The sequence below is a fragment of the Aythya fuligula genome, chromosome 19 (assembly GCF_009819795.1).
Source record: "Aythya fuligula isolate bAytFul2 chromosome 19, bAytFul2.pri, whole genome shotgun sequence".
Lineage (NCBI taxonomy): Eukaryota > Metazoa > Chordata > Aves > Anseriformes > Anatidae > Aythya > Aythya fuligula.
Window position 1 is genome coordinate 3,993,459 of NC_045577.1, and position 24,042 is coordinate 4,017,500.

Here is a 24,042-nt window from a genome sequence, read left to right on the forward strand (position 1 = left end):
CGGATCCCTGGCCGAAGCCACGGGTGCCGAGGCTCTCAGAGGCTCGTGGATCTAAGCAGTTCAGGGACCACGGTAGCAGCAATAAGGATGGCAATTCCCTTGGGGATGACCCTTCCGACTCCGGTAACACTGTAGCTGAGGTGTCAGTGCTGGTTGTGCCTGCCCAAAGGTGCAGGCTCCTGAGCCCCTTTAATTAGCTTAAAAAAAACGTATAACCTTTTGCTGGTTGATGCTCGCAGGTATTAAGCACCATAATACGACAGCTACAGTCCTAATTGTAGGGCTGAGGGACGTTGTGCTACTGGAAACAAAAATCGGGATCTTGAATGGAGAGAAAGGGACAAAAGTCATGGAGACAACGTGAAACTAATTCAAAAGTTACTTCATCCTGAGTGGGGATGACCAAAGCAGTCCCCAGCGTGGAGAGCACATGATTCCTGGACACGTTTCCGTATGCTGACCCCGCACAGAAGCGCAGCAGGCAGCAAAACGCCACGCACACACGTTTGTCTGCAAACTAAACCTGAGAGGCTGCATTTTAGGGTTGCTAGCCAGAGCGGCTTCCATAGCAATTTCCTCCAATTCTGGGGATTTTACAAGAGATGCTGAGGTTCCCTAAGAGCAAGTAGATTTCCCCCAGTGATGGGCTGATTTATGAATAAATTAGGCCCTGATGGGCTGATTTATGAATAAATTAGGCCCTCAGGAGCTATTGGGAACAACTGACTCTTACAGGGCTTAACCACGTACAAGATTAATATCCTAGCAACAGTAAAGATGCAGGGGAAACCAACACTTTTAAAGTACAGAGGTTTAGAAAGCAATTGACCCCTTTTTTAGGCAGTTTAGGTCCAGATCATGTGGTATTTGGAGGTATTAAAACTTCCTCTCCACTGCATGACATGATACAGTACAGCATCACTTATGCTACTTCTGCTTCAAATAAAACCACGTGGAAACAGGGTGGCTGAGGAGTAAATCACAATTCCTGTCTGGCTTCTGGGTCGAGGTCCAGTCCACGACAAGGTGGGAGAACGAAATAGAGTGCAGTTTCTTTTTTTCTTCTCTTTTATTTTTCTAAAAAAATTCTGTTACTCAAACATTAACTGATGAGAACGCACAAAGAGGTCATGCAAAAGGAGAAGGCAAGTCTGAAACGCTGAAAAACAAACCAACAAAAGAAAACTGCAAAGAGATTAACGACGAGCCACAAAATAACGTGGCCCTCAGGAAGGTGGGCGCAGGCAAGGCAACAGGGCGAGCATGCAGACCGAAACAAGAGCAAAATGAGGTCTTTGTGACAAGCAAAATGGGGCTTCAAACCAAAACGCCAGTGTCTGTGTTTGTGTGTGTGTGTCTGTGTGTGTGTGAGGAAGAGGAGGGAGAAAGGAAGGGGGAGTAAAGAGGAGGGAGCTGAGAGAACAAGCAGGAAAGCAAGTGTACATACGTGAGCTTGAAGGCTTTCAGGAAACAGCAAGGTCTTAGGGATTTAATACTTGGAATGAGCATCAGCCTAGATTTAAAAAAAAATAAAGGCTGAAAAGTATTAGTGACCTTTTGGGGAAAGCAGAGTATTGAATAATGCACGTGGATAAAGTTTAATATCCGCAAATTCAGAGTCCAGTCCAGCTGCCGTAACACTGTTCCCGGAGTGGCTTTCTGTGTGTATTACACCTCCTTTCCAAGCTACCTGATGAAACTACCCGCAGGATTAGCGCTAAAGGCACCACGTGAAATGCTGATGGACCAGTGCGTACATTCAGATGGACTGAGGGACAAGGGAGGAGAGAAGACAGACCAGTACATGCGTGGGACTCCCTGGTTACCCTTTGCAAAGGGCAACCAGCGGTCCTGTGACCGGTATCGGGAGCAACTGGGTGGGGGAAGTGTTGGTTATTTTTTATGGAAGGGCAGTGCCAAGCTGGCAGAAGAGTAAGGAAGGCTGATAAGTTAATCTGAGCCACAAGTAGCATGCCATGAAAAAGAGCAAGCATCTGAATGGTACTGGGATGGAATTTAGGTCTGAGTTTTTCAAGGGGGAACTCCAGACAAGACTGGGAGTCTGGCTTTCCGTGGGTGTATTTTAACTGCCTGCAGGGTAAACAGACCATTTTGTTTCTCCTTCTGTGACAAGCTCGCCCCGAGGTTCTTGCACCAGCACAAACACCTTTAGGAATCTAAAACATAAGAAAGACAAAAAGAAAGAGACTGGATTAGAAAGAGACTGGGGAAAAAGGAATCCCTTAAGAGTTGCACTGCCTGCAGGAGATTAAAGGAAATCCAAGCACCTACCAGGTTACAAAGAGTTAAGAAAAGCTCCTGAACTCAGGCATACATCACCAGCAGTCATCATTCACCCTCAGCCCTTCCCTCCAGGAAGCATCGCTGGATCACTGCTCCCCCCTGGGAGGAGGATGTAAAACCCTGGAGCAGGACCCTGCCAGCACTTTCTCAGTGCAACAGTAGAGAAAACAAACAGCTTTCTCCTTTTCGATCTGCTCAGAGTGCTGTAGCTGATCAGGTGATAGCTCCAAAGACCATGACTGATACTGAAGAACAACATGAAGCTAAAACACAAAGAATTTTGCAGATGAGACCAGACTAGCTATCCTTTACACAACAGGCTGTGAAGATCCTTCACTTCTAAGGGAAGCCCAGTAAGAAGCAGGTAAGTGACAGTGCTCTTAGCTTCTAAACTCACGCTTTGTCACATCCCTGTAGCCACAGACCGCTGGCTGAGGGTAAGTTTTCTCTGTGGTCAAATAAAGCTACAATCCAGGAGTTTGATTTGGCTGAAGAGGCTGCTGTATCAAAGGGGATGGATATAGGATGAGTCCAAACTTCCCTGACACTTGGGAGCAGGTTGGAACCTTCAGATCTCCTTTGCACCCACTTCCGTAACAATAACAAAAGAAAAAAATCCAAACGATAGCACAAAAAATGTTTTCACAGATTCACAACAAAATATTCTTCCTGAAAAAGAACTGCATTTATACTTTGTGTATCTCTGTGTGGGAAGCACGTGAAAAGCAGCTCTGGACCATTTCTTTGCCATTAATAAAGTTAAACTTAAATGAATAGCCATTAATAAACTCACAGGAATGAGAAAATATAATGTTTATTAGAAGAAGACACCACGGTACATCAAGCTATAAAGAGATTCCTGACAGATGATGATTCTTCAAAAAATAGGAATAGAAATGGAACAACCACACTGGCCAGATTTAACAAACTTTAACACAAAACAAAAGTTTCTATGCAATTCCAACCAGATGCAGGCAGCTGAGTAACCAAAAAGGCTTATCAATGTAAGGACTGAATAGTTACCAAAACAACAGCTAGGTTAAGCAGAACAACAACCTATAAAACCATTTATATTTATATATTTATATAAAAGGATAAAACCAATTCAAATTCAAGTAACTTTAGTTTTTTAAGTTATGTTATATACAATTTTTTTTTATACTGGGAGAACTAAGGACAAGTATTTAACAAAAGGATTTTAAAAAAAAGACACGGTCCAGTTTATAATTAATTACCATTTCCTAAATAATTTGGCAAGCATTAAATAATCAGATATATCCTAGATAAAAAGTGCATCAGCATGGTTAACTTTCACCTATTTATTTATATAAGTCAAGGCTCTGCCTAATGGTTAGAGCAAGCAAACAGCAGAGCCACAATGCTGTCTGTAAGGGATTTATTTATATAATTGGGGGGTGGGGAGGTAAACAGGAACAGACCCACAGTGGCAAAGGAACTGAAATGCTAATCAGCTCAGGGCTCCAAAGCTGTTTTTTCTTGTTGTTGTTCTCCCCCCAGGAAGTTTAATTTCACACATCAGTCTGCTCACTGCGCATCAACCCAAGCAGCCAGTCCTTCTGGTGGGAGCACACAGCATTTTTGCTCGGTGCAATGCAGAGTTTACGGAACATCAGTTACTTCGTGCAAGTTTCTCGTGTGTATCACATTTTATTTCACAACATCCCTCAGTGAAAGGGAGCTTTGTTCCCAAGCAGATTGAGGTACCACATTTAATAACACGGAATGGTCAGTCTTGGGCAAAAAGGTCCAACTAGTTCCAGTATTTGTCTGTTGTCAGCACCAGACACCTGACAGGTAAAAGCCCTGCAAGAAGCGACACCAACGTGCGCAGAGGAATTGTGTTCCTTGTCCCCTAGCAGTTAGAGGTTGGCACAAATCCCAAAACGTGAGCTTACAGCCAAGAGATTCAGTTCTGAGTCTGCACGGTTTTAGCATTTATAATAATTTCCTGCATGCATCACAAGGAGAATGAACCGTGTTGGCTCTCCTTTATGTTAGGAAGGACAACAATGCTGTTTACAACTGAATTGGTACAATCAGGCCAGTACTTTTATTGGCAGTGATGCACATTTAAATTTCAAGGAGAACTTATACATGCATCAGCCCAGGGAACGGTACCTAACGGAGTCTTTCAGTGATGGAGATATGACTTGTGCATTCATCTCTTCTAAAAGAAAACCTTCTGAAATAGATCTCTTAAAACAATCGTAGCAGCAAACCAGTAGGATAAAAGGTGAACAGGCCTATGCAAACCTACTCAGAGATTTTCTGAAGTGATTTGTACACATCTGAAAAAAAAAAAAAAAGGCAAAACAAGATAGACATTACCATTCTTTTTGCAATAGGGTTTGCTACCAGCCTCTGACTGGAGGTATTGTAAACTTTACAGGCAGCCCTCATGCAAGTATTTGCAGAAACACACAGCCCTAGGCTGGCTTGCATGACGACTATGGTCAGAAGGGTGGCTGCAGCACACGACTTACCTGTCCCATCCATCTCAGGTGCTGTAGCACTACAGCCCTGACAACACAGCTTTCAGCTAACTGGAAAAGCACACCAGCTGCCGAGTGGCTTTTCACAGTGCATTTAACAACCCCATTCTCAGGAACCTGCAGCTCATGACAGGCAAAGCCTCATCATGCAGGCAGGCCTGCAATGCTATCGATTCTGCTGGCTGCAAGAGTCATGAACATGCTCAGTTGGTGGAAATGCTCTTAGCGCTTCACACAACTACATTTAGAGGTACCAGCTGCTCGAGCATCTTTTCAAAAGCAGGAAAGAATTACCAAAGGTTATAAATGCCTTAGCACTTAGTGACATTTTCAGGAAAGCTGTAGCTCCCATTTTAAGTATGCAAGGACTGAGTAAGTCACTTCTACTGATGTATTAATATCAAATGAGAATATTCAACTTGCAATATAGTTTGACTTTTAAACACAGCAGCATCTCCCACAAATCTTTATACTGCTACTGTGACATTTTTTGGGAATTTAAAATTTTCAGCAGAGATTTGAGAAAAAAGATGTAAATATTATAGTTAATTTACATCAGATATTCACACATCCACTTGATTTTGTTCTTAAAGTCCAGCAAAATTAATGGAAAAACTTAAGGGATCAGGAATGCCCCCACTGTTGCTGCAGAAGTGACTGCAACTGTAGCAGCACTCACCTACCCCCAGCACAGACTGCCTGTTTAGGACCATTCAGCTTCATGCTGTAATTTGCATTATACCATTAACAGACTAACATTATCTTCTGGCTGGTATTGTAATGCTCCTGCAATATTCTTTTTTCAGGAGAGTAAGTTAAAGAAAACTTTCACTGCTCCAGTTAACAGGACTGTGCCAGAATTTGTCACCCTACCCAGAGAGATGCTTTGTTTCATTTCCTGTCCAACCCGCTGCTCTGCTCATAAGTAGGTGATTTGCTGTACCTGCCCTCTGATGTGAACCACACCACGTATCTTGGGCACGAGAGCCATGCTCATTCCTTGGGACAGATTTAAATGCCATACTAGCTTAGCTGTTTCAAGCAGCCTACTCTGCTGAAAGCAAATTTCTCCAGCAAAATAATAATACGGCTTTCAACTACTGCCATACACAGAGCAGTCAATCTCCAAAGGAGAAAACATGGAATTATAAGAAGGGGTCTCTCATTCTGTGCTGTCTTGTTCTGAACATGAAGGAAAACGTACGATCCACAGCCGTCTTTCAAAGGTTAACAAAAGCAGACAGAGAGGCGCTAAGCTTTCTGTGCTCTTTTGCATCTCAACTGACTCTGTATTTGCCAACACAAACAAAACTACTGTATGATGGCAAAATACAAGACCCCCGACATTCATCTGCAGCAGACAAGGCACTGCGCTGTTTAATACTGAATCCAGGAACAGCAAACTAATCAAGTTATAGTGCTTGTTTACAGAGAGAGCTCTACTCTCTCCCAACTGTCTGCAAACCCCTGTAAGAATGGTTCAACTTTCTTTTAAATTGGATGAGGCACCTTGCTTCACACCCAGAACTTCAAGGGCTAGGACACACAATAACCTGAAGGGTTAATTGACTAAAAAAATAACTGTTTTGGAACAAATGTCCTGTTTCGGAACAGGATTAAAATAATTTGTGTATTATATTACCAGGCATTTACATGTTAGCATGTGTTCTAGCCAGTATTTCCCTGTCCGCTCTGCTTGCTTACACAAAACATCTATTTGTGAGGAGTCAAAAGCAAAAAGGAAACAGAAGATAGCCCAGTCTAAACTCAGCATGCCTCCATTGATTGCGTGTGAGCAAAAGATGAAGCCATTTCTTATGGGTCATCTGAAATAACCGTATTTCATCTGAAATAGCACATACATACAAAAGACCGTTTTCTGAAATGTATCAAGATGGAGAAGAATAGAGGATCTTCCTTAATGTCAATGATTTAAGGATGACACAGTGCCGTGTAGACACCTGGCAAGATCTCTCCTTGCTCTTCCAAGGAGGCTAACTAAATGATGAACAGCTTTCAATTCAAAAGGTCCACAGAACTCATTAAGCTCTGAAAAGCTACAAGACTGAGATACAAAACAGCAGCTAAATATTTCCTATGTAACGGTTCACTGAACCAGTTTGGAACAATTGACTTGTGAATACCTCTGAGATGCCCCCTGGATATCTAAGGAAAGCCAATAATCATTCCAAACGGCTGTTTCCTGCACTAAGTTGGGTGTGCAATGGCAGTGACAGTTGAATAAGCACCTACTAGGAAAGGCTGCATTTTCCCTCTACCACACTATCCTCCTCTGATCAATAAAAAGCATGTTTTGCATACAGCACACGGTATTAGTCCACGTACAAAATAATGCACTTTGTGGCATTGTACAGACTTTTAAAAGGCTCTCTCTGCAACGCAGAGCAGTTGCAGGGTTGGGTATCTCTGTGAAAGCAAATCAATTAATAATAATAACGGTATTAAATATAAGTCATAGCACCTTTGGCATTTTTGTCCAAATAGACTTCAACATACGACGTGGGGACGTAGCCCTCCTCATCTTCATTCCTTCGGATTCGCGTCCACCCGTCACCTTTGTCTTCTTCTATTACATAGAGCATTTCTCCTTCTGCTACAGAAATTGTTCCTTCATTCTGACCTGAAAGACACAATAACATGGATTTTAGGCTACCCTGTGCAATGGGAATCACAGATGGAGTGGGGATGCTTATGGTGTGTAGGGGCAGGGTGCTGACACCTTTTTGTGTCACTGCAGCATGAAGTAGAATACATGATTCTGGAGCCAAGAGAGCACGCTCAAAGAACCAGAGAAATGTGATCCTAACATCAGGGTTGCCATAGGAAATGCTATTGCCACCAACAGAGAGAAAGCACCCATGAGTCTCACAAAATTTCGTGTAGCTAATGTCCAGCTTTTACAACTGCTCTGTAGCAGTGATCACAGGCCAGAGCGTTTATTTACCACAGGCAGCCTAAAATTACAGGGCAATGTACGTACCACTAAGAACTGACTTCAAATGAGTATCATAATCCTAAATAATGCTACCCTTACACAAATTTCTCTTCGCAGCAGTACTCCCAAACACGTAACATAACAGATTTTTCCATCAGCGGTTTGTATAGTGCTCCTGTGATAATATGATTAGAGCTTACCTCCCAGCAAGCAATCCCAGTCAAAAAATTCTCATGGAGACCTTCAGTAAGTATGGGATAAAGCACACTGAGGGAAGGAAATGCCTTAAATAGATAATGTTTTATTCCCTATTTCTCCCTGGCACTATAAGGATGCACAGTTCTAGATTTTTTTTTTCCTTGCTGAGGCCCTGCAAAATGCAAAGGAAATCATTGTCCTGATGCCTCTGCAAAACAGAATCACACCAAAGCCTCACTCAGCCTTTCTTTGCCTACTTAAGTGCTGAAGGGGTTAAACGGATGTTTCCCACTTGTCATAGGAACCAAACAAAACAGTAAGCAAAACAAGAGTAAAAGCTGAGTAATACCTTCAAACGTATAGAGCGCTTTACATGTTCCTATGGTTGGTAGTGGTTCTTCATCATCAAATTCATCATCAAAATCCGTTGCAGGTACTTTCATCTCAGTCTCCTGACTTTGCTCTTCTGTGTAACTGCCATCTGGGCTGCTCAAGAGAGGAAAATACAGAGCAACTATAGCAACCAGCCTCGGGAGCAAAGAGGACGGCTTGTTTACCAGATGCTTAAGGCAAGGTGAGCAACTCGAGCTGGAGCCACTCAGCAATTCCAAAGCGTGCTCAGGACAGGCTGCTACCACTAGCAGCTGTCACAACACAATGGGTAAGACTAGTCATTTTTCTCTTCAAAAGCTGTAAAATATGTCCACCTCACTTGCCTTCACAGCACTGAGCACTGGGGCTATTATAAATTTCATCATACTTAGAAAAGCAGCCGTTCAAGTTGGAATCTTCTATATGCTAAAAAGAGTGAGCAAGACTCCCTTCATGGAGTGCCTGCCTTTTGTCTGCTCATCGAATAAACTTCTGAACGCTGCAGAGCAACAGCTTTCCTGTTTAAGAAGCTCAGGAAATCAGGTTTAATGTCATTCCAAACAAGTCAGCTCTGTACAGATACTGTACCTCTCCCGGTCCTGTGCGCAGCTGTTTACTGCTGAGGTGTTCTGGGCTTCATACAACCCGCTCTGCCGTCGGGCTTGTTCAGTCCGCATGGGCAGCCTGCCCTCCACCTCGGCCAGCCAGCCCTGCAAAAGAAAAGCAGCGGTCTCACACATCCCCGGTGCTTAGACTTGCAGGGGGACATATGTTGTTTTTACTTTGCTTTGTTATGTTTGACATTCAGACTACGGAACTAAAACCAGATTGTAAATATTTAAAAGTTTTCTTTTGAGTTGCAGTTGTTGGGTATAAATAGATTCTGTATGTTCAACATTTATTAAAACTCATGGTCTTGCCACAAAACACGCTTACTGAAAACTTGATTCTTTTGTGATGCTGGGTGCTGAAAACATCGAGTTAAGAGGAGCAGTTAATAGCTGTTTGGACATGCTGCTGCTCTCGTCACAATAAAGTACGAAGATATGTGGCAGTTTAAGTAGTCTCAATAACATCAGACACGCAGCAGTCTTAGTGACTGCTGAATGCAAGAGGAGTAATCTGGGGAGAAAAAAAGAGCCAGTGATTTTCAAATGGCTAAGCAAGCAATGGATAGTAAAGCCAACGACTGCAAGAAACATCTAAAATTAACGAGCTTTATATCTTTTTATGTTCATAGCCTAACTTAGAGAGTGAAACCTTTCCTCAGTCCTATAATCCTTCCAGTGTAATTATAATGGGATACACTTATAATTGCTTCTTATATTCTAAATATTTCTCATACTCTTGAGATTTTGCATCTCTAAGCAGCCTTCTGTTAATGGCAGACTGTTCCTTAAAATGTATTTCTTCTGATGGCTTCTGTCTTGCTGTTAAGACTTTAAACAGTACTTCACATTTACGTTCCTCTGATTTTCCACAGACATCTGTAACATGATGCTTCAAATTATTTAATTAAATAAGCATCTGAACCCCTCTGAGCAGTCCAGAGAGTGCTACATTTTCTCTTATTCTCTACTTAGCATAGCTTGTTTTCTGTGGCAAATTAAAGAGCATGCAAGTTGGCTGACAATCACAAGAGATGGTACATATTTATGTTACACAAATAGGCTGAAAGATCTCAATTAACTTAAGTGCTTAAGTAGCACTTCCCCATACATAGGGAGAAAATGCTTCAATACATCTCTATCTAGAAATGCACTGAAGCACCTGCTTAGAATCGAGCATGTGCTGAGCTACTTTCCACTGAAGCAAGGCGTATTCACTTAGACCAGCATCACTAATGTACATTTATTCTTGTATCTCTTCCCATACCTCAAATTTCTGAACTTCTAATCGTAGCTTTTCAATGTTCTGTCCGAGTTCTGCTAATCTGTGGTCCACACTTGCTGGATCTCCCATCTGTGGGTTCTTGATATACACATCTTTCATTTTCGTTAAGGCATCTCTGAAAGAGAAGAAAAACAAAGCATATAAATGTTAGTGCACCTGGGGGCAAATCTCTTTCTCTAAACAAGGGAAAGCAAAAGGATAATAGACTGCCTTTTCTTTACTCTGTGGTTCAAGTCTTATCTGTTAAAATGGTAATGGGGAACATCCAGACAGGGACTTTTGTCTTGTACAGAACCAACCATCAAAAAGTGACAGCAAAATCACTCACCAAAAGAATTCACATTGTCAGAGGTGGAAGGAAAAAAAAAAAAAAAAAAAAAAAAGCATGAGTGTGTGATACCTTTACCTACAAGGTAATGAGAGGCACTGTCCACAAGCCTAACTCTTCAGTCCTTACATTAAAAGGAGCTTCTTACTCTACAACCAGCAGAGGGTTTTTTTAAATGAGCAAGGCTGGCAGCTGGAACATCACCAGAGATCCATTTGGCCACACAGATGTACTGCACTGCTACAAGCACACACTGCATTGAGACCAAATGACTCGAGCTCCATGTGGCCCACATGAAGAACCTCAGCAGAGATGTGACTGGACGCTTGGATAATTGCCTTTTGCAAGGCAAAAGAATGAATTTGGTATTGACTTTTAGCCTGACACACTGTTTTACTTAGTACTATGATTTCCACTTGCCAGCCCAAAGGGTGGGGTGGCAATCTCGAGGGGGTACGACAAACAATCGCATCATTCTTCTCCATCACAGGCTGAAATCCAATTGAGAAGCTAGGACGAAGAGCTGGACATGGACGTATTAATAACAAAAACGGAGTGATAACCAGGAATTCCTACCTTGCTTGTTGGATTTTGTCCTTTGCAATGCAAATCATCTGTAAGATATTTATTTCACACTGCTTAAAATGAAGCGAAATCCAGATGGTTTGCATGTGTCACAGCATAGCAACAGATGGACCTTAGGCCACATAATGCGACCCTGCATCCTGTTAAGTTATACATTATTTTTACTAGACTGTTTCTGGGGGCTGTGTTTCATATCAACCCAGATGCCAAATGCCTTGGGTTTCAGAGTTGTTAATTTTAGGGCCTACTATGATGAATTTACCAACATGAATGTAGTACATGCATGAGATCCCTTAGGGAAGCCTGCGGAGCTTTCACTGACAGCAATGTGCTGCCTTTGACGTGAGGCAAGCTGAAGCTGAACTTAAGGAAAAAAGTTATCTGCATGATGAACGTTTCAGAGCTGAGAGATGGCTGACTTACAAGCCAATTTCCTGTATTACTGGCACAGCTATTCGGCTTTTCTCTAGGCATTACTTGGGGGGAGAAAGGTTAATGTCAGTCCCACGACTCAAGTTAACACTCTTTATATTTTAGAGTTTCCCACCAAACTCTTGACAATTGCAATCCTGTGCCTGCTTTTGCTTTGTGTGTAGAGAAAATGAGAAAAAGAGTGGGTGGCAAGGAAGCGGGACTGCTCTGTGGTTGAAGCCCTAAGGGACAATATTGCAAACCTATGAGTCATGATGATTTTAATTTTTTAACTCTTGCTTAACTGCTGGTGCTACTTCCTCAATCATATGCTATCTTCATTTTAAAATCGCTTCATTCTGCTCTGATTTCATATCAGGTTTTAATATTGGGTTACCTCAGAATCAATACAGAGCAGAAAGGAAAGTACATACAGAAACAAACATTAACTTATCACAGAGGGAAAAATGCTATAGAAGTAATATAACCATGTGCAGTCTTCCTTTCTCTTTTATGATATAAAGTGTAAAAGAGATGGTCTGGGTTACCAAACCAACGTAAATAGGATCTTCAAAGCAGAAAACGTAGGCATATCTTCACAAATGCGAAGCAGTATTTTGGGATGGACTAATATCAGTGAGGCTGAGTCTTAAAATCATTCAGAGAAGAAAAAAATTGTCTCCTACAAACAGAGCATGCTGAATCTTTAATGCAACTGCAGGAGCCAGAATACCAGCAATCACTGGAAGCAACAAATACAAGCTGCCAGAATCAATAAAAAGTGTGTAACTAAAATGGTCTTGTTCTCAACCACAATGATAAACAAAACCTTGTAGAGAAAACATCCACAAAAGCACAGGACTCATCTTTTCTGCTTCCAGGAAATGTATGCTACAGACCAGAGTAGCAGACCAATCAATCTGCACTTCTGACGATGTTATCATGCTCATAAAGCCTCTTTTATTGGGATCTACCCGTGCCCACCTTTGCCCATCATATGTTTATAGCTGACCTGCTAAGTGCTGAGAGGTCTGATTGTGCTCCTGATTGAGAATGTACTTACACCCTGTACTTACCTAAAATAAACAAACAAACAAAACAGAAACCACACCGCCATCACCCACCCCCAGTACCAGATCACATCAGCCAAAAACTGTGTACAAAATTGTGTATCTAACACTGATCTTTGTCTAGATCGTGACTAAACTGCTACTACTCTGCTGCAAAGAGCCAAGACAGAATCTCCACAAAGAACGAAAAATTGTTTGCAGTTATCGCATATCTAATTCCCATTTTTCGCAATATGTAACCTCTGTGCCTTTTCTTGGAACAGCACCTTAGAAAACCCTAGAACCTTGCTCTTACTTTGCAGTTGTTTCAGGTCTGCTGTATAAGACCACCTATTTCATTTTTCATTGGGGGGCGTTGGCTTACCTTTGATCCATTTCCTTCTGAATGTCTTTGTTTAGTTCATCGACTTTCTGCTGAAGCTTCTTTCTTCTTTGCTCAGGTGGGAGATTGCTGAAGTCTTCTGGCCCAGCTCCCTGCAGAGTGGAATGGGGGAAAAAAGAAAAAGTCAGGATCTAAAAGAATCATTTCAGGATTGCATTTTGACAATATCTCACAAAAATCTGTGAAAAAACACAACGAATGGTCTGAAGCATTGTTATTGCTTGTACTAGTACTTATCAGTCCCTAAATGGCTAGGAATCTGAGTGCCTAACTACTAATCCCTGGACCTCGTCCCACTTTCCTACCAAATGGCTATTGGAGATCAGCAACTAAAGAATGCCAGAATTCAATGGCAAAGCTGAAAACCCATTTTTATCCACATTTAATAGCAGATTTTAACAGAGTTCCATTCGAATGGAAAGTTTGCTATCCCTGTCTTTCCCTACTCTTCTACAGACAGCAACCCTTTCGAGCAGTCGCTAGCTTCTACTCCTGTTTCATAGCCATGCTTCTTGTGCCCACTACTAATTGCTGGCTTGCTCTACATAGTCTGAGGGTTGGTCCAACGTGCTTAACTTATGTCAGGACTCTCCTGAACACAGGAAGGTAACAGAAGCACTTAATACGGGTTTATACAATTTAAGAGCACATTGCACACTCTCTGGAATCCACGTTTCACATCCAAGCCTCAGTATTTCCTTTCTTACTTCTGTTGGCATAGCAATCAGGAATTTTATCAAAGCCACTTCAAATAGATTGAAGTCATAACTCAAGGAAAAAAAATGGAAGACCACAGTGGTTCCCCTTGTGTGATTCTACTTAAAACTCCCCTTTTCTGCCCTCAGACTGCTATGGCTATTCTTGATCATCCCAATGTGATATTGCAGGTAGACTTACATAAAATGTGCCCACACTATTTTCAAAGTACCAACAGTTTTTGGCTTCTAAGAAGGCAAGGAGGAAAGTTTGGGTGAGCTATAACAAACACATTTCAATGATAACTAGCTGCATTGTAAAAGAATGAGTTTCTTTCATGTAATCTACAATTTGTAAAGGTTTTTCTTGTCTTGGTTTCTGCTCATTCCACATGCCATTTCTAAGAGGGAATACTGGCATGTGCGAGACAGAAGGGGAAAAACCACAAAGCTGAGTAATGCAATTCAATAGCTCAGGAGCTTACTGAAAGCTGGTGAGTGAAGTTACAACATTAGTTTTGCTCAAATGCCAAATGTTTCTCTGAGAGGAAAGTGGTTTAGTGGACACTTGGCCACAAAAGCTGCCCATTAGACCCCTTCGGCTCTGCACTGACTATGCCCTCTGAGACAGGGCACTTTCTTCTGCGTTCACAGGACATGCTATCTATAAAGAAAGCATGTGGGTGTCAGAGGGATGGAGAACTACAGAGAGGTGTAGTGCTCCATCCCTCTCTTCTCATCTCCTCCTCTTCTGCTCTAGTAATTGCAAGAAAGCAGAGCAGAGCCTAATGAAATGTTCAGTATAAGACAGCACATGCAGCTAAATCAAAGCCTGATCTTCTGTGTAACAAACTCTTAAAATTCCATTTTATGATACAATGGGAAAGCAAATTTAAAATAAATGAGGGAAACAACTACATAAGTCAGACTCATTCTAAAACTTGCGTCATTTGCAGTCCTTGCAGTTCTGAATTACTGCTCACATTACTGGCTGCTCATGGTACAGGAAAGCTGTACTTTAATTAGTTCTTTAATGTTGATAGCATTTTGCTTCATAGTAACCCCCCCCCATCACATTAACTGTAAAATGTATTAAAACAGTCTATCTGCACACTAAAGCCATGCATATGTTTTTAAGGCAAAGCATCTGGATATAGCTTCATAAATGAGTAGTTAAAAGAAATGTTTTTAAGGTATTCTACTCAACTCTATCCAGAAGACACTGAGATGCTTGAAAATATCCCCCGTTATACTAGATTTAGTCAAACCTATTTGGAAAAGCTTTTTTTAATTTTTGATTCTTTGCTTCAACCTCACTCAAAAGCTCCAGGCTGGGCTAAATTCTGTATCTGTGCTGACAATGCTTCAGACCAAAGCACTAGTGTCGCGTGGGAACGCATGCCTGAGAGCAGGTGAACTCACTGAGACTGGATTCCGTGCTTGGTAACTTCCCACCAGAACAGAAGCTACAGATCCTCTTCTAGCAGAAAAGAGTCAAGGAGCAGTTTTTGCACATGCTGGGCACATTTCATGCTCTCAAGCAAAAGACGCCTGGGCTATCTCTTTAGTAGTAAGCACTGCCTGTGTTTTCTAGAAACGCACATCTTTTTGGTTTGTGTAGTTCTTGGGGAAAGGCCAGGTCAGCCATTTGTTTGGGGAGGCTGTGTTCCTACTCACTAAGGCTTGGCTCAGCTACCCAGCACGCTGACTTTGTGGCCAGGAAAACAACAAATGGAAATTCTTGGTATAAACCCTTTGGGCTAACAGGCCAGCGGATGGCAACAGCCAAAAGAACAAGGTTTGCAAGTAAGCTAGGGATCTCCATCATCCCTCAGGCCTACCACAGGTCTTCAGGGAAGCAATACTGCAGTGAAGCCAAAGCAAGTCGCTGTGGTGCACAGTGCAGCAGCAGGGCTTGAAACCTCCAGAGACATACCAGAGCTACAGCAGGCAGCTCTCAGCGCACAGCCCTTTCCTCAGAATAAGCTGCTACAAACAGAACAGGTCCAAAATGATGCATCCATGAACAAGGTGTGTGCAGGGAGGAGAGGAGTAAGAGGCAGAGTGCACCTAAAGGCACTGATTGGTGAGGAACAAGAAAACTTTGAAGCTAATGCAGTTCAGGAGCTACTGGGGATCCTCGGAAGCTCCCTGAGATTGCAACCAGTCATTTGTGGCTCCGGCATGCTTGCACCAAGTGGGTCAGCAAACCAGTCGCATTCCCCTTGTGACTGGAATCATCAAAGGCAAAAGGAATCTCCACAAGCTATCAGGAACATCAAGGCGTGGAATATCTCAAGCAGTACGGTACCTTGAATGTAAAGCTGAGCACCCAATTTGCTTTCCCCATGAGGCTCACCCGTTCCCTTTCCAACCCAGTAACATTAGCTTACCGTAGTTCAAGCAACCTTCGCAGCTGCATCCGAGATAGAATTTAGGATTTGTACACATAATTTGCAAGTTCAAATCAGACTGAGTTAACCTTGTTGGTTAAGGTTTACAGAACTGTAATTAATATCATTATTAGTTATTCGGAAGGACTACATAGGGCTGTAAAATGTAGGTGGTGATGCAGATTTCCAGTAATACCTGGACACGGAAAGTAAACTTTGCAGCTATGTTCCAGTTAAACAAAATGCATGCATTTCTCTCTGAAAAGGGTCCAAATATAGACACCTGTATTTCTCCTAATGTTTTAATTTATACTTATACAGTAGCAGATTTACTTGATACTGTTTTTTCTACATTTTCGTAGCCCTAGATTACAAAAATAAAAGCTAAACTAGATATTAGAGTTAATTTTTTTAGCAACTTATTAGAAAGACTGAGTTCCGATCACCTCTATTAGACTCCAGACCTGTGTATTCAGAGTTATCTGATAAACATCAAAAAAAAAAAAAAAGCAAACACAAAGAAGAAACAAATTTAACAATTTCAGTGTCATGTCACATGTGGCACAGTGCACATTAACACACACAGAAAATTGTGATTAAAACACAGGACAGGCATGCTGTAAATGTGCTTACCAGCTTGAGAGAAAGCTTCATGTAAAAATTGGAGAGATACAGGGTGGGGGGAAAAAGAGAAAAAACAACAGTGCATCAGTAGAAGAGGAACTTTTTCAGGCTGACGTTACAATACAATGACACATACTCCCCTTGCTGTTGGAACGCAAAATGGGTAACGCTAACAGATCTGTGCAAAAGTTCACAAGAGGGCCCAGCATTACCAGCCAGCTGCCATTTCCTCGCCAGGAGCAGGGATGGAAGTGTTTGTTGTACCTCTGTACATGTGCTTCAGTACTGCAGGTGAAAATCTGCCCTGGCCTGGCTCATTTACAGCAGCTACCACAGTGATTCTCTCATTAACGCAACAACTTTGAAGTGGAAAAAGCCCTCTGAGCTTGCAAATGTATGCAAGTGGCTTTAGATCAAAAATGTTGAAATGCAGTCACAAGCATCAGCTGCTTTATGCAAGAGAAGGGGATGATGACGCCTGGCCAAAATGCCACGAAGAGGCAAGGTGCTATTGCTCAGCCTCCTGCTGCACGGTGCCATCTCCAGGCACTTCCAGGAGCCAGAGCCTCGCTGTCAGGCCCGTGGCCAAATATCCCTATTTACTGGGGACAGCGCCATCCGGGCAGTCCTTTAAGCCATTTCATGTTCTTGAACAATTCAAACACAGACACTCATCATCTCAAATTTATTTTGGCCACACGGTCAGACAAGGTCAGGACCAAGAACAAGGAAAAAAAAGAATCCCTTCTCTTTATACCAAATCGATTCAATGACAGCCCAGTAAGACATTATTCAAGCCCCTTAAATGATTTACATGATCTAATTTTTCAAAGGTTAACACGTTTCCTGGTACAGAGCCAAAACGTTATCTTTTACTTACTCTGGGAAAGAAAAGAGACTGCAAAAAGTGAAGTGCACACGCTTAAAAACCTACACAGCAGCACAGCTCGCCTCTGTCCTACATCACTTACACGTCCAGCTCTCAACAGTGCTGCAGGGCCTCAAAGTGACAGGTGGACAAATGTGCTTGGGCAGGCGACCACCAAAATTACCAAAGCCCTCTTCCAGTGTTGCAAGATGTTATGACAGCTGCTATTCATGACGTTTTCCAAGAGATAGGGAGCCTTAGTGTCACAGCGCCTTTCTGCTCTATGCCAAGGAGCACAAGCTGACTGCTATTCAAGATACAAACCCAGATTTGAAAGGGAAAATCAAACCTGCATCCAGCCTCCTCTTCCAGTAACCTGCACTGTGACTGTGCTACCAGATCTCTGGGGACAGTCGTGAAATGCTCAATCCATGCAACAAACTGAAGTGCATAAATGTGTGTGCAGTATGTTAAAGACAGCTGAAAAGTGAAAATAGGGAAACGCCTCTTGCTCTAGGTGATGAGCATATTGTCAGACTTCTGCATGTTCTTTTCAAGAGTTCTCTGTAATTATTACCACTGATAGCTCCCAGATATGGTGCTCTCAGAATCAGATGCTCCATTTTTTATTTTGTATTTTTTAGCAGGAGCACAATTCTTTCAGATCGGATTTAAAATAAAGGTGTCTCTACATCTATGGTGTTTTTGACAGCATGCCTAGCAAATACAGGATTTTCAAATAGAATAATTATCACTAGTTAGAATTTATACAGTGATATACACCAACCGTTCAAGGAAAATATATGGTCTTAAATAGTGAAATCCCTTTGAACTGACAACGCAGCAGTTAAACTTCCCTCTGAAGTTCATTCTTCTAGTACGTAAACACTTGACAATCACAGTGCAGTGAAGAAATTTACTCTCTTAGCTAAGAGGCCACTGAAAAACCAAACACAACTAATCCATTTGAGAGAATAAATCACAGAAGAAGAGAAAATGAGCTAAAATGTGTTGCTGAAGAAATTCAGCGGAGGCAGCTTTGGTTTGCGTAATTGCTTTAGCGTTCCTGTGAACTTTAGCATAGACGTGATCAGCACAAACTGAGATCCTCGTACATAGAGATACAGACAAGACTTATGGTGCGGAAGAAATATTTACCTATGAAGCGCTCTATCAAAGGCACAAATGTAGGCTACATGCGCTAGTTTCTACACACTACTCACTCTAAAGGCACTACGCTACTGCGAGGAACCATCTGCATCAAGACTAGTCTTTCGCTGTGAATTCAGCAAATTTGAAAGTGATTACAGACACTGTATGCCAAATTCGTACACTGTTAAGTATGACAAAAATAGAGAACTTATTAAAAGCATTTCCAAAAAGACCACATCGGGGCTTGTTACAACCAGTACAAATAACAAAGCAGCTCATGGACTGAAAACAGTGAAATGCTGAAATAAGTCATAGTCCGTTTTCCATTTTTGAAATGCATTGGTGATTTTACATGACAGCGATTCAATTGCTATAAGCAAATATAAGCAGACAAAATAAATCTGCATTAAACATTCACTAAATAATTACTTTTGCCCACTCAGTTGGGTTTTCAAAGCTAGAAACTTGCTTACAGCTCCTGGAAGAACCGGAGCATTTTTCCCTCCAAACGATCAAATGAATTGCATTGCTATAAAATACACAAATCTGTTTCAAGTTGTCAATTTAAACCACGTCTAGCTTAGTCTTGCAGGGAAAAGATGAAGAGCCTAAGAGCCACAAGCTTCAATAACACATGAGAGCATGAAAGCCAGCAAGTCCATGTGTTATTGGACAGTCACAGACACTAACCTCACTTACAAAAAAACAGGGTTGAAATAAAGCACTGCGCTTCCTAGAGGAAATTTTCTTTTTTTAGAGCTCCTGTAGCAATCTGCCCTATACAATGCTTTATCTGGGTATCAGATTTAGAGGTCACAAGTACTGATTCCATGAACTATCATTAGAGAGAGCTCGGGGAAGCTTCAGAAAGCTTTTCAGAGCACTCTACCACCAAGGCAGAGAACGTGTCACCGCACTGCTGTGAATCAGGGGTTGGCTCCTGCTGGTCCAGACTGCACTCATAAAATAATTCAGAATAAACGCATGGAACCCACCTGTAGTTCTTTTTACCCAGAACAACTGAGTTGTAAAAGCAGGTTGGGTAAGCCTACAAGCTTAACCAATTTATTTTTTTTTAGTTATTTCTTTTACAGCCACGCACACTTTAAGCGGTTCCCACTGTAGTCTGAATTTCACAGGTCCAACTGCTTTAATTCTGCCAATTTCAGCATTTCCAGGACTAGCAGACAAATCTTCCTGCACACAACACAGTAAGCTGCAACTTGCCTCTCACCAAGGCTGCAGTTTGCCATTTATCTTTGACAAAGCACATTTCCAAAGCACACTCTAGCGGCGTTGTAAGTGGGGTTAGCGACTGTGCAGCGACGGTATGGGCTGATCACACCATACGCGGACTTACAACATATTCCCTAGCCTCAATGGCACACGTGGGTGTCCCTAAAGTCCTCTTCATGAGTTCTTTGTGAAAATACAAAGACTGTGTCTGCTGGTGAGTCAGCAAAAGAAAACACATCCGTTACGGTGGAGACTAGCACAGCACCTGCGTTTACTGCTTCTACAGCAAAAGACAGCTTGGCGCTTAACGAACCTTTAAGTGCAAAGTGGAAGCTTGTTAGATACTAGGTGAGTATTAGTAGGGTTTAGCACTCTCATAATATTTACATCTCATATTGGTCAGAAAACATCTCTGCTGGAATAAACCACAGCTTTACCGACCCCACCCACCCAACACCCAGCAGAGACACACACACACACTTGCATACAATAACGAGTATTCCTACAGGCGGGGAGCACAGCAGGTGAAAAGGGGTGGTTGGGTTTGTTTGCTGTTTCTGCTCGCTCACAGAACAAATCAAGTAACAGTCACTCAGGCAGCCCAACCACCAAGCACTGGGGGAAGAGGGCGCAGGGCATCACACAGGCAGGACAAGGTGGTAAGGGGAAACGGTAACTGGTGCAATGGAAATCAAACGCCATCGTAATGAAGTCAACAACTTCCACTAAGAAGGAAACCACAAAAATCCCTCCACTGTGCCTTATGGGGCTGCCGGGAGACTGGGGCTTGGGTAGCGACAGCGGGATCTGCATCCCAACTCCCAGCCCAGTCTCCGAGCGAAGAGAGGAAAAGCAAACCAGCACAGTGGCACGCGGCAGCTCGAAGGTGTAAGTTCTACCCCTGGATTTTGTTAGTTCAGAAGTATTGCTCTTTAAATAAAGGTGCTGATGTTACTGCCGGTATAGCAATAAAAGAAAAGAACACAAAATTAACATCAACTAGCAGAGTACCGAGTTTTCTTTGTCCTCAAAATGGAATTAGAAAAAGCAGAGCAAGCATAAATGAAATTATGACTTATGTAAGTGGTTCCTCATTTTTGTACTCTTCTGGCTTTAACTTCCCTAAAGAAACAGAGTTGATTTTAAGCACTATACTTTTTTTTTTTTTTTTTAACCATCTTTTTAAAGTGTTATTAAAAACAGCACTGAAAAACTCTGCTTAGAAGACTTTTTTCCCCTCCTCTTCTAGTTCTGATCCATGGCAAATGCTGTAACAATTTCACATTATCCACTACAGTGGGCATTTCTGCTGTTGGGGTTGGAAGAAACTTTAAAGAAAATAGGAAAACATGATTAGAAAACCACAGACGCTGACAAGAGTCAGCACCTTTTTTTTTTTTTTGTCCTCCCCCCCCCCCCCTTTTTTTTTTTTTTTTTTAAACAAAGAGGCTAGGGTTTTGTATTGACAGTGACCACTGATACTGGTAGAGGTACCTCTACATTAACCTTGCATCTGTTCTAAATTGCCCAGGCATCTGTTTCCTTCCATGAAAACAAGATTCACTGGATTTTTAGTTTGGAAGCAAAATTAAAACCAGTCAGGGCACAGGACATATCATTACTAATTACATAATTCATTTTAACAGTCACCAGTGATTTTTCTGCTTTAGTTTTGTAATTTCTCTTTCCAAATGCAACATAAGATGCTAACCCAGAACTTCTAAAGGAAATTAATAAAACATGCTGCCTCTCCAGACACATTCAGATCTCAAAGACTTCATGGAGGAATTGTACGGGAATCCATTCCCTCCCATTTCAAGGATCAATTACAACACGCAGTTCTGCTGCTTGCATTTATCCTGCTAAGCTTTTGTTATCTACTGGGCCTGCTCACAATAAGTAGTTCCTTTCCATGCACTTCTTCCTTAAACTAGTGCAAAAAAGGAGTTTCCTCTGAAATAAACAAATTGTTACACTGCCTTTTGTAGGAGCTAACAGCTCAGTTTATTGACAAAGCCAGGAAGGACCTGACATGGTCCCAGGACACGTACCTAGGGACATGGTTTAGTGGGTAATATTGGTGGTAGGGGGTGGCTGGACCAGATGGTCCCGGAGGGCTTTTCCAGCCTTAATGATGCTATGATTCCATGACCCGCTTCTTGACAATTTGCTTGAATAATCTACGATAATTTCAATTACCTAAATGCTGAAAATCTCCTGTGGCCACCTTAACTGCAAGGTGTCTGACTAGAGTGGCATTTTGCCTCTGAACGCAACCAGCAGTGCAGAGACAATTTTCAAAGCAAATGAAATTCTTCAGTGTCCAAAGCCAAGCACCCATAACGTTGTGCTGTCCTCTTGGTTCCCTGTGTGACCTTTCCAAAAGTTGCTTCACTCCCATGTATCTGTACGGGTGAAACATTCTGTGCAGAGAGCTTCTCCCCACCTCCTCATCTGATTTCTCTGGTAAGATCACAATCCAGTATTTGCAACATTACTGCTCGTGAGCAAAATTCAGATGTTTTTGGATTTGGCAGTAGGACAAGAAGATGGGGAGAAACTGAGAAAAGGATATCTTACAAAATGTAACAGTGTAAAAGCAGAATTAACAGTATTATCTAGCTATGCTGAATATAAACGGGCCACATCAGAGCTCTCAGATGAAACAAATGCCAACAACTCATTTTTCATTTCATAAACAACAAGGATTGGGGGGAGAGGATTGTCTTTTTTTTGCCTGGTTAGAATTTTATTTCTGAAGAACATAAAGCACTTTCTTGACCTTTTAGTCTGAAAGCCCAAATCACCAAGGACCTTTGATATGTGAACTTTACAAATTCTCCAGTCAGACACAGCAAGCTGCCAGGTCTCAGCAGCTCCTCCTGCTCCGTGTTTCTAGACGCACTCAGTGGCCTGAATTTGCCCCTCTAGAAAAAGCTACAAAGACCTGAATGCTGGCCACCAACTTTGTTGGATGAGTCAGGCAGGAAAACCATTTAGATACAAACATCCTGGTAGCAAACAGGGGAAGGAAACAAAACCGGAGACCTTCGCAAAAGGTTCAAATCAAGATTTAGCAAGAGCCGCCTTTTTCACATTTTTAATGAACTTGTCAGCAGAAATTAGAGGGACTCCAGAGAAAGCTAGAGGAAAATATTCTCATCATTTCACTTTTCACACAAACCAGTGTAAAACAAAGCATGCTTAAGACTCGCTTGCACTTCCCAGATAACACATGTTGGCATTTCTTCAGGCTAATATTAAAAGCAACTACTCATAATTGCTTACATGGCCAAATACTCACTAAAGAAGAATTTGTACATTTGAAATATGAGCTGGTGAATTGCCCAGGGACCCGTAAACTAGCATTTCTAACTTGAATTAGAAATATTCCACATTATTTCAAATCATCTGTTCGGTGAACGGCACTACTGGAGGACTAAACTCCCACCTTCAGCAGGGCCTTACTGGCTCAAGCATCTCAGGACCACCAGAAGCCAGCCCACCATGGCAGTGCCATGAAGACAGCCACTGCCAGCACACCCTGCAAGCCTGCTGGTACAGAAGCAGAACTGAAAGACAGTTTTCCCCCCTTAAAATCTACCCAGAAGAGATGCTCTGAGCCAAACTGCAACTGAGGGGAGGGAAGGAGGTACGCTTATAGAACCTGCCCTAGGACAAGTTGGAAACTTCCCGCTTCCCCAGTGACAAGCACCAGAAAAGGGTTAGGGTTTTTTCGTTGTTTTTTTTTTTTTTTTTTTTTTTTTTTTTTTTTTTTTTTTTTGATTCTAGCCTGAATACATCATTAAACAATTCCTTAGAAAAGAACCAAAAACTGCTTTTTTTTTTTTTTTTTTTAAAGTGTCCTGTCTGTAACCAGATGAGACAGAATACTGTTTACGACAGTGTTTTCAATTCTCTGTGACTAACCACTGAAGTTCCCCACTGAAATCATCTCTACTTTTATACCGCTCCAGCCTTCATCCCTAAATGTCAGTGCAGTCCCTGGAGCAGAATTTGGGCTTTTTAATATAGTTACTTCCTTGCTGTTAAAATGTGTTT

At 42.0% G+C, this 24,042-nt stretch overlaps 1 protein-coding gene across 14 annotated transcripts in view; it reads right to left on the reverse strand.

The window, feature by feature from the left end:
• Positions 1–1,050: 1,050 nt before the first annotated feature.
• The window catches only part of FNBP1 (formin binding protein 1), a 94,424-nt gene continuing 71,432 nt past the window's right edge, over positions 1,051–24,042 (reverse strand). For 3 of the 14 annotated variants that reach the window (XM_032200440.1, XM_032200434.1, XM_032200430.1), the window contains 8 exons: positions 16,734–16,748; positions 16,547–16,582; positions 12,995–13,104; positions 10,219–10,351; positions 8,932–9,053; positions 8,321–8,460; positions 7,300–7,458; positions 3,100–4,613 (listed from right to left, as the gene is read on the reverse strand). In XM_032200440.1, the coding sequence (XP_032056331.1) occupies positions 4,579–4,613; positions 7,300–7,458; positions 8,321–8,460; positions 8,932–9,053; positions 10,219–10,351; positions 12,995–13,104; positions 16,547–16,582; positions 16,734–16,748 (750 nt within the window). In that variant the 3' untranslated portion in view covers positions 3,100–4,578. Of the gene's footprint in view, positions 2,178–3,099; positions 4,614–4,637; positions 7,459–8,320; positions 8,461–8,931; positions 9,054–10,218; positions 10,352–12,994; positions 13,105–16,546; positions 16,583–16,733; positions 16,749–24,042 lie in introns of those variants that run through there. The other 11 variants (XM_032200441.1, XM_032200435.1, XM_032200439.1 and 8 more) reach the window with 7 other exon arrangements.